Genomic DNA, 15,113 nt, shown 5'->3' on the forward strand with positions numbered 1-15,113 from the left:
AAGTCAATTCTTGTCATATCTCTTGGCAGAATAATGTTCTGCTATGTTCAGATGCTGTAGTTTGCACAGCCATTCCCCGACTGATGGGCACCCTTTTGGACATAAGAAATATCTGTATTGGGGCAGCTAGGTGGTGAAGTGGATAGAGCCCTGAAGTCAGGAGGACCTGAGTTCAAATGTGGCCTCAAGCATTTAACACCCTGTATCACTTAACCCCAACTGCCTCAGCAAAAAAAAGAAAAAGAAAGAAAGAAATTAAAAGTAAAGTAATGTCTATATTGCTATAAATAGGTACCTAGAGGTCCTTTTCCCTTTTCTTTGATCCCTTTTGGGGCATTGGCCTGGTAGTGGTATCACTGGACCAAAGAATATGTGTACTTTAGTGACTATAAAAGCATCTTTCCAGAACATCTGCATCAATTCATCAACATTGTGTCATTTTCCTTTTTTTTTTTTTTTTTTTTTTTTTTTGTTGTTGTTGTTGTTATCCATTTCTTTGAGTCATTGTGATTTGGAATATTTTTTGACATGCTTGTTTGCTTGTTCTTCCTTTCAAAACCACTTGTTAGTGTTTTAGACCATTTATCTATTGAAAAATGGCTGTAACACTTATGAATTTGAATTAGTTTTTTCAATATCTTTGATATGAGGCCTTTATCAGGGAATAAAAGTTTTTCTCTATCATGGAAACTTACTAGAATTTTTTTCCTAGTAAACTATTTCCTTTCTAATTTTAACTACACTGGTTTTCTTTTTTGCAGTGTTTGCCTGGGATGAAGAGTTAGTAGAGAGAAATAACGTGAAATAAGCAAAAGTGGGAGCCAGATTGTTAACCCTATGTGAAAAATAAATTTGTTTAATTCCTTTCAGGTTTACAGAATACTTTCCTCATAGTTCTGTAAGGTAGATAGTATAAAATAGGTCCTTAACCCTGTTTTGCAGATCAAGAAATTAAGACTAACATATCATGTCTCCTACCCTTGGGCATGTAGTGCCTTCCTAGAAAATTTGGGCCTTGAACCCAAGCTTGTTACTCCTGGGTCCATTGTTCTTTCTGTTGTGCCTCTCAATGAAGGGATGAGTGATCTCTTCAATCCTTATTAGCTAATTTAATGCCCCAAATGTCTTAGCATATTGTCCTATACATGCAGTATAGGTGCTCAGTGATTAACAGTAGGTGCTTCACAATTAATAAAGCTTTGTAAGAGTGTTTTATTTGATTTATTTTGATTTAATTTTTATTTGATTTATTGTTTCATTTGATCCTCACAAGGTAGAAATCACAAATATCATAGTCCCCATTGTCTAGATGAGGAAACCCAAGAGAATTATTGCCCATAGTTACATAGTTCCAAAGTTAGGATTTGAACTTGGGGTTTCCCAACTTCAAAGCTATCACACACTATTATGATAAACTAAAAATACTAAATAGTTTATGGCTTTACTTGCACCCAGTTTGATCTTAGACTTGGAGAAAACTAGTGTCTCTTTGCAGGGAACAGGAGGAGACAGGAGGTGAAGAAACTTTTGGACTGTTCCTTAATTGATCAGCATTTATTAAACACCTTCTGTGGGCCAGTCATTCTGTGAAGTTCTGGGGATAAAAAGAAAAGCTAAAAATAGCTTTTGCTCTTGAGGAACTCATTTTATAGTAATATAGAGATTGAAAAGCCCCCCGGAGCAGTTTGATCCTCCAGATAACAGGGAGCCCCTGGCGTAAAGAGGGGGAATCATTCAGCAGCTGTGTGGGAAAAATGGGAGACAGGGACAAGGGAGGAAGGACCCTGGAGGTCTGCTGAGCATAGCAGGGAGTCTGATCCAGGGCTAGTGACAAATGTGCAAAGGACAAGAATTGGCAACTGATGCATGTGGGAGTGAAGGACCAGGTGGGCCCCAGAGCTGTGAGCTTGGGAGTGACAGGGTAGGCTGGCATGTTTTGGGCATGTTGAGTTGGAGAGCCTGGGAGGCCTCTGGGTCAAGACGCTGACCTGGCGCTCGGGTGGGAGATAAGAGCTGTATAGAGCTAGGATCCTACATCAGCATAGAGGTGATCATTGAACTTGGGGGAGTTGATGAGATCTCCAGGTGAGAATTTAGAAAAGAAATAAAGTGGGGCCCAAGAGAGTCTTGGTGGCCACCCACAATTAGTAATGTGGATGAAGAACCAGAAAGGAAATGGAAAATGAGCTATCACAATAATAGGAGAGATGAGGGAGAGCAAGGTCACAGTAGCTGACTGAAGGGAATAGCCCAAAGGAGAAGATTGTTAGCAGGGTGCAGAGGATGAGGATTGAGCAGGGCTTTTCATGTTAAAGCTGGCCATTAGGAGGCCTTCAGTCACTTTGGAGAGCAGTTTGTTAATAGTAAAGGTTGGAAATCAGATGTTTAGAAAAGAGTGGGAGGAAGCAGTTCCTGTGTAGTAGGCTTTCTCATCAAGTTTACCCCAAAAGAAGAGGAGAGTTACAGGATGATAGCTCAGGTGATGGTAGGACCAAGTAAAGGTTTTGGGGGAGAGACAGATGTATTTGGAGGCAGCAGGGAAGCAGCCAGTAGAGAGAGATGCAAGTTTAGAGAGAGTAAATAGTGTAGGTGTAGAGGATGGGGGACAAAAATCCGATGGAGAAGATGGGAGGGAGGGGGATTGGACACATCTCTAGAGGAACTGGCCTAGGTAAATAAGATTTTGGAGGAGAAGGGGAGAAGGAGGACTCTCATCCAGTTGCCTCCATTTCTGTGCTGAAGTATGCTGTGGAAGGTTTGTGGGGAAGAAGCAAAGGTTTGGAATAGCTGCTGTGGGGCCCTAGTCCTCATATTCAGTCTTTATTTTTCAGCTCTGGGACGAACAGTCTCCATGTTCCAGAAAAGGGTAAAACTGAAAATACTCAAGAAAAGGAACCTCAGGCAGAAACTCATCCACCCAAAATGGGGGAAGGTAAGGAGATGGGCAGAGCAGGGCTACAATAAGAAGGGAGTTTGAGGTTCCAGATTTGTTGGTTTGAGGCTCCTAGGCAATGAGGGGAATTTCAAGAGCCTTGTTGAAATTTGAAATACTTGAACACCTATTATTCATAATTCTGATTATGGTTTGAATGTGGCCTCAGACACTTAACTAGCTGTGTGACCTTGGCCCTCAGTTTTCTCATCTCTTTTCCCATTTCCTTCTCTATTCCACATGAGCTGGATAAGGAAATGGCAAACTGCTCTAGAATCTTTGTCAAGAAAATCCCAAATGGGGTTGTGACTGAGTTATAACTCGGATATGATTTGTCTAGATCAGAGGCCATTATCATTCTGAATGCTCCATCTCCCTTTAGTCATTGATTAAATACCTACTCTATTCTAGACACTCTAACTGCTGAGGGTACAAAGAAAGACCACCCCCCCAAAAAAAAATCCCATATTTCCTGCTTGTGTTCTAAGGGGGGGAGGAAGAGGCAAAAGCTGTATACTAAATACCAACCAAGTAGAAGGCTGGTCTCACTAAGAAAGGCCTTCTGTCAAAGAGTTTCTGGTTGATATCTGGAACAGCTGTTGTTTCTCTGGGCTCATTCTGGGCCTTTGTGTTCTTGACACCATTGGCCCAAGATCACATCCATATTTAGTTCTTGCCCCACACTTTTCCTTTCCTCCTAATCTCTCTCAAGTTCCTGTAGAAAACTTCAGTTGGATGAGCTCCCTGTGCACCAGCCCGGGCTCCTTCAGGCCCTTGTGGCCCACAAGTTGGGCCAGTGGCCCTTCACAGCCCCTTCTTTTTGGGGACCCTGGCTCTGTGGGCAGTGGCTCACTGCAGATCCTCTTGGTTGACCTTCTCAGATGGTCATGCTCTCTGGACTGTGCGGCGGGATGGAGAAGTCCAACTAAGGATAGAGAAGTTTGGCTTTGGGAGTGAGACTCCGATGACCATCCATCAGTTCGTGAGGGAAGCGGTCGTCAGATATGGCCAGTACATGGCTCTTGGAACGAAGAAGAAAGACAGCTGGCATATGTTATCTTATACAGAGTATTACTATGAGTGCTGGAAGGCTGCTAAGTCTTTTCTCAAGGTAAGCCAGTGTTCTTCCTTACTGGGTTGAGGGGAGTGAAGGACCTGGGTCTAGAAGGGGTTATCTCAGTTGCCCAGATCCCTTCCAGCTTGGAAAGCCTGCACTATCATAATCCATGATGTTACTTGCTTCCCGTTAAAGAAATGAACCCAAAAGTCTTAATGTACTGTCATCCTTGTGGGTGCAGGGATGGCCTGTGTGTCCAGCTCCCAGACAAGATCCCACTGGAGTCCCCCAGAGGTGGGGTTTGTAGGCTCAGAAACACTCTGGAAGACAGAAGTTGTTGCAGGGGCAAAGGTTAGAACTTGCATCCATGGAAAGAGTGCCTGTACTGGAGAGAAATGAAATGGTGATTTTAATAAGGAAAGCCAGTAAGATGAGGAATAATATCATGTCATGTGAAATGTTCCCGGCAGGGCTCTTTAAAGATACAAATTGCATTTCACAAAACTGGACTTGTCCTTCCAATGCAGTGCTTGTGACATTAGGGTTGGGCAGCAGGCCAGAAGGTCCCTAAGGGTAGCTCATGTTATTAGACTTTGCTTACAAAGCAGTAACTTTCCAAGGCAGATAGCTTCATTTTAGAGACATAGAAATCAAGGTCAGGTCACGTGTCCAAGGTCACTTAACTTAGGTGCTGCCTCTGGGAGTCCTAGGGGGTTTTAAAGATCACCTCCCACAGATCTAGAGGTCACTTAACAACAATGTCTGCCGTGGTTCTAGGGGTCCCAGAAATGATCTGAGAATGCTTCTATCATGATGGGATGAGGCAGGCAGCCCAGGCACTGGTGTTCTAGTTTACAGCTGAGCCTGTAAAGTCTGACAGAAGCTAAATAGGTAGTCTGCTTGTCAGGGTCACACAGTTAGTAATGGTCAGAAATGTGCATCACACGGAGACCTCTCCTGCCCCCAAGTTCTTCTGGACTCACGGCCCATCAGGGGATGGAGATGGTGGTAGGAAAGATGAGAGCAGCTGTTGCTCAGCCTGCGTGCCACAGGCGTGCATTACACAGGTTCCTGTAGGAGCGCCTCCTGACAGTCCTGTGAACTAGCTAGCCCAACCCTCATAGTCAAGGGGATGAAGGCCTGAAGTGAGCTGGACTAGCTAATGTCAAGATAGGAGTCACACCCAGGTCTTCCTCACTGCCTCAGGACACTGCCCTTAGGTCTCCAGGGCCAGCCAGATGGAATTTTTCCATTCTGTTTTCCAGACCTCAGGATCTGCCAAGGATGCCTTTGTTGAATACCTGTTTACCTTGGTCCCCTGTCCCCGTGTTTGAAAACCCAGGTTTCCAAAACACATGAAACACAAAGCAGGGTTTCCCTTGGAGCAAAGAAGGATAACCCTGGGCCCTTGCTGAGCACTGTCTGGGCCCCTGAGGCCAGGCTGTCTGGGGAGCCTTGATCAGTTTCCATCATGGGATCCCATGTCATTTGTTTCCCGGGCTGGGGCCTCTTGTAGCTCAGCCTCTGCTTCTCACTGGTAGAAATCCAGGGCAGCTGACTTTGCAGGGCCCCAGGAGCCTGCTTGACGACCACCACCCTTGCTGCCACCCTCCCTTTCTGTGTGCCCTCTTTCCAACACCAAGGCACAAGAGGCAGCAGGAAGGCCCAGGTTTGGACAAGGCGTGGCCTGAGAATGAAGTGGTCCAGTTCTGCTTCCTTTTCCTCCTCCCAAAGGAGTATCTGCCTGGAGATACACAGAAATGAGGCAGCCACACCATCCTGGGAAAGTGCCCTGGTACATGTTGGGAGACAAGGGCCCAAGTTCCAATTCCACTGGGAATACTTTTGTAAGCTGCTGCTTCTCCCTGGGCCTCCGTGTCCCACCTGTAAAGTGAGGAGGTCAGAGTCCTTATACTAAGTCTGTTGTCTTCTGCCCTCATCAGGCCTCTTGCTAAAAACTTTGTGTCTGGTGTGTCAAGGCCAGTTTTGGAAGGGACATTTTTTAAAAAATTATTTTCCCCAGTTACATGTAAAAACAACATTTTGTTGTTGTTGTTTATACAGCAACAATCTTTTTTTTTTTTTTTTAAACATATTTCCTCATGAATCATGTTGGGAAAGAAAAATCGGAACAGAAGGGAAAAAATAGTAGAAAAAAAAAAAGAAAATGAAAAAAGTGAACATAGTATGTGTTGACTTACATTCAGTCTTTATAGTTCTCTCCCTCTCTATTTGGATGGCATTTTTCAACCAAAGTTTATTGGGATTGCCTTGGATTATTGAACCGCTGAAAAGAATCAATTCCATCATAGTTGATCATTGCACAATCTTGCTATTGCTGTATACAATGTTTTCCTGATTCTGCTTTTGTTTCTCTCAACATTAATTCATGTAAATTTTCCTAGGCCTTTCTAAAATCAGCTTGTTCATCATTTTTATAAAATAAGAACATTCCATTACTTTCATATATCATACCTTATTCAGCAGTTTCCCCTTATTGGGGCATCTGTTCATTTTTCAATTCTTTGCCACCACAAAAAGAGCTGCTACAAACATTTTTGTACATGTGGGTCCTTTTCCCTCTTTTTAGATTTCTTTGGGATACAGGTCCAGTAATTGCACTGCTGAGTCAAAGAATATGTGCAATTTTATAGCCCTTTAGATATAGCTCTAAATTGCTCTTCAGAATGGTTGGATCAATTCACAATTCCACCAACAATGTATTAGTGTCCCAGTTTTCCCACATCCTCTCCAACATTTATCATTATCTTTCCTATCACTTAGCCATTCTGAGAGGTGTGAGGTGATAACTCAATGTTGTTTTAATTTGCATTTCTCTAATCAATAATGATTTAGAGCATTTTTTTCAAATGATCTTATTCATCTGAAAATTGTCTATTCATGTCCTGTATTTATCACTTGGGGAATGAATGACTTGTATTCTTTTTTTTTTTAAATTTTATTTAGAATTTTTTCCACAGTATATATGCATGAATAATTTTTTTATAATATTATCCCTTGTATTCATTTTTCCAAATTGTCCCCCCCCTCCTTCCACTCCCTCCCCCCATGACAGGTAATCCCATACATTTTACATATGTTACAATATAACCCAGATACAATATATGTGTGTAAATACCATTTTCTTGTTGCACATTAATTATTAGCTTCCGAAGGTATAAGTAACCTGGGTAGATAGACAGTAGTGCTAACAATTTACATTCACTTCCCAGTGTTCCTTCTCTGGGTGTAGTTGTTTCTGTCCATCATTGATCAATTGGAAGTGAGTTGGATCTTCTTTATGTTGAAGATATCCACTTCCATCAGAATATCTCTTCATACAGCATTGAAGTGTACAGCAATCTTCTGGTTCTGCTCATTTCACTCAGCATCAGTTGATGTAAGTCTCTCCAAGCCTCTCTGTATTCATCCTGCTGGTCATTTCTTACAGAGCAATAATATTTCATAACCTTCATATACCATAATTTACCCAACCATTCTCAATTGATGGACATCCATTCATCTTCCAGTTTCTAGCTACAACAAAAAGAGCTGCCACAAACATTTTGGCACATACAGGTCCCTTTCCGCTCTTTAGTATTTCTTTGGGATATAAGCCCAATAGCAGCAATGCTGGGTCAAAGGGTATGCACAGTTTGATAACTTTTGGGGCATAGTTCCAAATTGCTCTCCAGAATGGCTGGATTCTTTCACAGCTCCACCAACAATGTATCAGTGAAATGACTTGTATTCTAATAAATTTGGCACAGTTCTTTATATATTTTAGAATAAGGTCTTTATCAGAAATACTGGCTGTAAAATTTTTTTTTCTCTAGCTTTCTGTTTCCCTTCTAATCTTTTCAATTTAATGTAATAGAAGTTGTCCATTTTGCTTTTCATAATATTCTTTAGTTCTTCTTTGGCCACAAATTCCTTCCTTCTCCCTTTGCATTCCTAGTTTGTTTTTAGTATCACTCTTTATGCCTAAATCATGGAACCATTTTGATCTTATCTTGGTGTGGGGTGTGAGATGTTGGTCTATGTCAAGTTTCTGACATTATTTTCCAGTTTTCCCAGCAATTTTTGTGAAATAGTGAGTTTTTATCCCAGAACTTGAAGTTTGAAGGTTTATCAAATACTATATTATGATACTTGTATCTAACCTATTTCATGACCCACCGCTCTATTTCTTAGCCAGTACTATATGGTTTTGATGATTGCTGCTTTATAATAAGAGTTTTTGGTCTGGTATTGCTAGGCCACCATCCTTTGCATTTTTTTTTCATTAATTCTCTTGATATTCTTGATCAAAATTTTGTTCTTCCAAGATGAATTTTATTATTCTTTTCTAGTTTTATAAAATATTTTTTTGGAAATTTGGTGAACAAGTAGACGAATGTAGATAGAATTGTCATTTTTATTTTATATTAGCTTTGCCTACTCATGAGCAATTGATATTTTTCCATTTGTTTAGATCTGACTTGATTTGTATAAAAAATGTTTTGTGATTGTATTCATTTAGTTCCTGCATCTGTCTTGTAGACACCCAAATATTTTATTTAGTCTACAGTTATTTAAGTGGAATTTCTCTTTCTATTTTTTGCCACTGGGTTTTGTTAGTAACATAGAAATGCTGATGATTTGTGTGGGTTTATTTTATATCCTGCAACATTGCTAAAGCAGTTGTTTCAAGTAGGTTTTGGGATGATTGTCTAGGATTTTCAAAATGCACCATCATATCATCTGCAGAGAGTGATAATTTTATCTTCTCATTGCCTACTAATTCCTTTCATTTCTTTTTTTTCTTATTATTATAGCCAACATTCCTAGTACAATATTCAATAATTCTGGTGATAATGGATATCTTTGTTTCATCCCTGATCTTACTGGAGGGAGATGCATCTATTTTCTCTCCATTACAAATAATGTTTGCTGCTGGTTTTAGATAGATGCTGCTTAACAAAACTGCATTTATTCCTGTGGTCTCTAGTGTTTTTAATAGGAATGGGTGCTGTACTTTGTCAAAAGCTTTTTATGCATTTATTGAAATCAAGCTGATATTTTATTTATTTGTTTGTTTGTTTTCATAATTTCATTTTATTATGACTATGGCTACACTACTGTATTTTTAATTTTTTTTTATTATTATAGCTTTTTATTTACAAAACATATGCATGGGTAATTTTTCAACACTGACCCCTGCAAAACCTTCTATCCCAAATTTTTCTCTCCTTCCCTCCTTCCCCTAGCTCCCCTAGATGGCACGTATTCCAATACATGTTAAAATATATGTTAAATCCAATATATATATATGTGTGTATATATATATACACACACACATATATATATATATCCATACAGTTATTTTGCTGTCCAAGAAGAATTGAATCTAGAAAGAAAAAAAACCTGAGAAGGAAAACAAAAATGCAAGCAAACAACAACAGAAAGAGTGAAAATGCTATGTTATAGTTCACACTCAGTTCCCATAATCCTCTCTCTCAGTGTAGATGGCTGTTTTCATTACTGAACAATTGGAATTGGTCTGAATCAATTCATTGTTGAAGAGAGCCATGTCTGCTGATATTTTATTTAAAATTTTTGCATCAATGTTCATTAGAGAGATTGGCCTATAATTTTCTTTGTTTTGGCTCTTCCTGGTTTAGGTGTCAGCACCATGTTTGTGTTTTAGAAGGAATTTGGGAGGACTTCTTTGTTTATTTTTCCAAATAGTTTACATGGTATTGGAATCAATTGTTCTTTAAACGTTTAGTAGAATTCATTTGTAAATCTGTTTCAAAGGGACATTCCTACCTACCTGTGTAGGCTTTGGAAGGGCAGTGAACCTCAATGAGCTTTAGCTGGGGCAAATTGGGGATCTGGATGAGAAGCTTTTTAAGGATCACTTTCAAGCTCCTCCCCCAATCCAGGAGTCCCCTGGAATGGGGTATTAGGATGGAGTTGGGGGGAGTAGGATTCTTAATTAACTTATACAGGAATCAGTGACTATTTGATGAAAATTATCATTTTTCTAGTTTTTATACAAACAAAATTAATGCAGACAAGATTAAAAGGGAAGCAATAAACTGGGAAAACATTTTCACTGCCAAAGGTTCTGATAAAGGCCTCATTTCCAAAATACATAGAGAATTGACTCTAATCTATAAGAAATCAAGCCATTCTCCAATTGATAAATGGTCAAAGGATATGAACAGACAATTCTCAAACGAAAAATTAAAACTATTTCTAGCCATATAAAAAGATGCTCCAAGTCATTATGAATCAGAGAAATGCAAATTAAGACAACTCTGAGATACCACTACAGGGAAAGATAACGTGGAATGTTGGAGGGGATGTGGGAAAACTGGGATACTGATACATTGTTGGTGGAATTGTGAATGGATCCAACCATTCTGGAGAGCAATCCGGAACTATGCTCAAAAAGTTATCAAACTGTGCATACCCTTTGATCCAGCAGTGTTACTAATTGGGCTTATATTCCCAAAGAGATTTTAAAGAAGGGAAAGGGACCTGTATGTACAAGAATGTTTGTGGCAGCTCTTTTTGGAGTAGCCAGAAACTGGAAACTACGTGGATGCCCATCAATTGGAGAATGGCTGAATAAATTGTGGTATATGAATGTTATGGAATGTTATTGTTCTATAAGAAATGACCAATAGGATGATTTCAGAAAGATCTGGAGAGACTTATGTGAACTGATGCCGAGTGAAATGATCAGGACCAGGAGATCATTATATACTTCAACAACAATACTATAGGAAGATCACTTCTGATGGACGTGGCCATCTTCAACAATGAGATGAACCAAATCAGTTCCAATAGAGCAGTAATGAATTGAAAACCAGCTACACCCAGAGAAAGAACTCTGGGAGATGACTATGAACCGCTACATAGAATTCCCCATCCCTCTATTTTTGAACACTGCATTTTATATTTCCTTCACAGGCTAATTGTACACTATCTCAAAGCCCTATTCTTTTTATACAGCAAAACAACTGTTTGGACAAGTATACATATATTATATTTAACTTATATTTTAACATATTTAACATGTAATAGTCAATCTGCCATCTGGGGGTGGGGGAAGGAAGAGAAAAGTTGGAACAAAAGGTTTTGCAACTGTCAATGCTGAAAAATTACCCATGCATATATCTTGTAAATTAAAAGCTATATAATTAAAAAAAGAAAAATGATAATAAAATGAAAAAGAAAAGAAAAGTATCATTTTTCTGCTAAAGTCTTTCATGTCTGAAAGCTAAATGTTTAAAAGAAGTAGAGTATATAGAAAAGCCCTGAGCCTTGAGTCAGAAAACCTAGCACTGCTGCTTGAATGAATAAGTGAAAAAGCATTGATTCAATGTTCAGTGTGTGCCAGGTGTCAGGATATATGGACAAAATAGGCTGAAAAATTAGAGTGGGTTTGGTAGTCTTCATATATTCAACAAGGAAAAGGGGAAGAGAGAACTGGCAGGAAGGCGTAGAGGAAAAGATCCCTGTGATACCTGGAATCTTAATAGCTCTATATATCTTTATATAAGGTACTTATTTGCTCTTAGTTTCCTCATTTATAAAAAGAGGACAGTAATAATTTTTTAAATTCAAGGCAATTCTACTTACTTATTTAATATTTTCCCCCAGTTACATTTAAAACAAATTTTTAACATTTATTTTTAAAATTTTTGAGTTCCAGATTCTTTGCCTTATTGCCACTCCTAGTCCCCATTAAGCAACCACATTTGAAGTTATGTAAAACATTTCCATAAAAGTCATGTTGTGAAAGAAAGCATAGCTCTCCCACTTAAACCCCCCCAAAAATCCTTTAAGAGAGAAAGGGGGAAGGGAAGAAGGGAGAAGAAGAGCAGATAGAGACACAGAGAGACACACACACAACACATGCAGAGAGAGAATATGTTTCAGTTTTTATTCAAACACAATTAGTTCCCTCTCTGGGTATGGATAGGATTTTTCATCCTAAGTCCTTCAGAATAGTCTTGGATTATTGTGTTCCTGAGAATAGCAAAGTCATTTCATAACTGATCATCCCCCAACATTGCCATTACTTTGTATACAGTACATTTCACTTTGCTTGAGTTCAAGGAGGACTTTCCAGGTTTTTCCCTGAGAACACCCTGCTTATCATTTCTCACAGAACAATAATAATCATTCCATCATAATCACGTCACAACCCAATCAGCCATTCCCCAGTTGATGGGTGTCTCCTGAACCTATCTTTCCACCCTGAGAAGAGAGCTGCTATAGATACTTCAGCAATTATGGGTTTCCTTCCTTTTTCTTTTATCTCCTTTGGGATCCTGCTATGGTCAAATCAGAGGAAATGCATGAATTTATAGCCCTTTGGGCGTAGGTCATGTCTTTTGCTCATTTATCAGCTGGGACATGGTAAGGACTGTAATCCCTGACAGGGAACTAGGCAGTCCAGTGGATAGAATGCTGGTCCTGGAGTATTCTTCAGATTGAAGAATTGGAATTCAAAGACCTGAGTTCAAATGTGACTTTAGACTCTTAATAACTGTGTGACCCTGGGTCACTCACTTCACCCTATTTGCCTCAGTTTTCTCATCTATCAATGATCTGGAGAAGGAAATGGCAAACCCTAAATGGGTTGGACATGACTGAAATGACTGAACAACAGAAACCTCCTTGGACCAGGAAGAATGCAGTTTATAAACTTCAAAGCTCCATAGAAATGCTCCTTGAGATTTCCTTACTGTCATAATTAAGCAGTGGGAGAACTCTGATCCGAAAATGGTAAAGGCAGGAGATGGGGATGGCAAGCATATTAGCCTTTACCAAACTCTAGGCTCCCTATCTTTCTCTCCCCTTGGACTCTGTAGGTACTTCCTACTTAGGAGAGTGACCAGGTGATTGCTGGGTTCAGGTTTCCTGAAAGAAGCATATGCAGGACTGGACAGTGGCAGCAGTGTCTGGAGAGCTCTTGTGTGTTATTTCCTGCTTTGTAGTCCGTGGGCTGTGTTTAAGAATCCCTGTGTTTGTGTTTCTCCAGCTTGGCCTTGAGCGCTTCCATGGCGTGGGGATCCTGGGATTTAATGCCGCAGAGTGGCTCATCGCTGACATTGGCGCCATTTTCGCCGGGTAAGGTACCTCCTGGCCAAGAGGTATGGAGACACGGTCTCCAGGCAAAACCTAGCGCTTGGTGTTTGCCTTCTCTAAACAGCAAAGACCAGCTTCCAAGTGTGAGGTCCCTCTAATTACAGTGCTTCAGCCTCTGATTGGACAAGGCAGAATTTGGAGGTTATTTGGCAGTCTGCCCCTGGCCTTCATCTGCTTCTTGAACTCCCTGGAAAGCCCTTTTGAAAAGATGCCTTAGTCCTCTTCCTTTGAGAAAAGAAGAACTCATAAGGAAACTAAGAGGCCTTTCAAAATAACCTGAGTGATGGGGAATGGGCCCCATGTCCTTCAGCTTCCTCCCTCTTCACCCTTCTTTTGTTCCCTTGCCCTTGCAGAAAGGTGAGAGCTTTAGAATCCAGGATTCCTGCCTTAGCACAGCCTGGAGGTGATTTTTAATCATTTTGCTCACTTTTAAAAAGTGACTATGAAGTGCTTGTTAGTGAATTATACTTAATTTCAACATGTAAAAACTTGTGGTGGCATTTTAGTCATTCCCTTTGAAGTCCATCAAAATTTTTTTTCCCCCCATTCAGTTCTTTTTGCCTCTCATGTGGCCATAAGTAATGTGGATTTCATTCTTCTGACTTTTTTTTTAATTTGCATTCTTTCATAAAAAATCTTTCCATACATATTTATGTTGTATATTGTATTATGATATTCCATTATATTAATGTGTCATGCCTTATTTCATCATTTTTCTGTTGTCAGACATTGAGGTATTTTCTAGTTTTTTATAGTCACAAATAATATGGCTGTGAAAACTCTTTGAACAGATGGTTCTTTTGGGAGGAAGAGAAGGGAGATTTGAAATTAAAACTTTCAGGTTCTCTTCCTAGCAGTTAAATTATTGGCCGTACAAAGCAGGATTATTTTTTGTGTGTTCTAATAGATTGCTTTCCAACCAGATTCCATGAGTAGCTAGACCATAACTTGTTCATCATTACATAAACACATACATACACATATATGTACACATACCTCTTTTAGTATTACATACAAAATTGCTTTGGATACTTTTGCAGATAGTAAGTACTTTGCAAAACAAAAGGTTGTTTACTATTTGTTAAAAGAAAATTGGGTGCTTCTGCTTTAATTAGTATTCCTACTGTCTAATTTTTTTTAATCTCTATTTTGTTGCTTTTTTTCTTTGATATAAACATTATATAATTGTCATTGTGTGTATGGTTTGGGAGCTTTTTTTTTTTTTAATTTTGACAATTGTTTTAAGTCTGCACATTTCTTTGAATTTTTCACATTTGTTCCTTATAGTAGAGTTAGCACCTTCCATTTAGCCACCAGGACTTGTTTAGCATTTATCTAATCACTGGGTAAATTGATACTACCAATTTGATTATATCAATTGCCAGTAACCTCCATGGAGCTCATTAATTGTGGATTCATTGAGGTCAAAAGATAGGAACAATCTTGTTTTTCATCTGAAAAACAGTGTGAAATTCTAGAACAGTTGGAACAATTTAAAGTTCCTCTAGCTGTGAATTACCCACCACGCCTGTTTCCCCACAGCCTTGCCAACATTGCATCTTTCCATCTTTGCCAATTTTATGGGTGGATTGGGGTGATGTCTCAAACTGTTCTGACTTTGAATTCTCTATGAATAAATTTGAGCATTATTAAAATTATAGTTTCATAAGTTCATAGATATAGAGCCCAAAGAACATCTAATGTACTTTACAGATGGAGAAACTGAGGCTCAGAGAAAAATGAATGGCTTGCCCAAGGTCCCTTAGATAGTGAGAGAATTTGAATACAAGTAGTTCTTGGGTGTCTGTATTGGGGGAGGAGGTGGAGAATTTATTATTTGTTTCTATCTTTTGTCCACCCAGGATTTCTCCTTCCTTCCCCCTTTTAGTTGGGCAAGTTTTAATACAATTAATAGGCAGTGCCTCTTCTCATACAATTAAGATTTCCTCCTTTGGGGGTGAAGTAACTCAAATT

The 15,113-nt window shown here is 39.3% G+C and overlaps 1 protein-coding gene across 5 annotated transcripts in view; it reads left to right on the forward strand.

Annotated features, from left to right (window-relative positions):
* Positions 1-15,113, forward strand: part of ACSBG2 (acyl-CoA synthetase bubblegum family member 2) — a 61,106-nt gene that overhangs the window by 20,267 nt on the left and 25,726 nt on the right. For all 5 annotated transcript variants that reach the window (XM_074309119.1, XM_074309111.1, XM_074309129.1 and 2 more), the window contains 3 exons: positions 2,832-2,932; positions 3,814-4,043; positions 13,033-13,121. In XM_074309119.1, coding sequence (XP_074165220.1) covers positions 2,832-2,932; positions 3,814-4,043; positions 13,033-13,121 — 420 coding nt within the window. The remainder of the gene's footprint in view (positions 1-2,831; positions 2,933-3,813; positions 4,044-13,032; positions 13,122-15,113) is intronic.

Source organism: Sminthopsis crassicaudata, chromosome 1 (genome assembly GCF_048593235.1).
Source record: "Sminthopsis crassicaudata isolate SCR6 chromosome 1, ASM4859323v1, whole genome shotgun sequence".
Classification (NCBI taxonomy): Eukaryota; Metazoa; Chordata; class Mammalia; order Dasyuromorphia; family Dasyuridae; genus Sminthopsis; species Sminthopsis crassicaudata.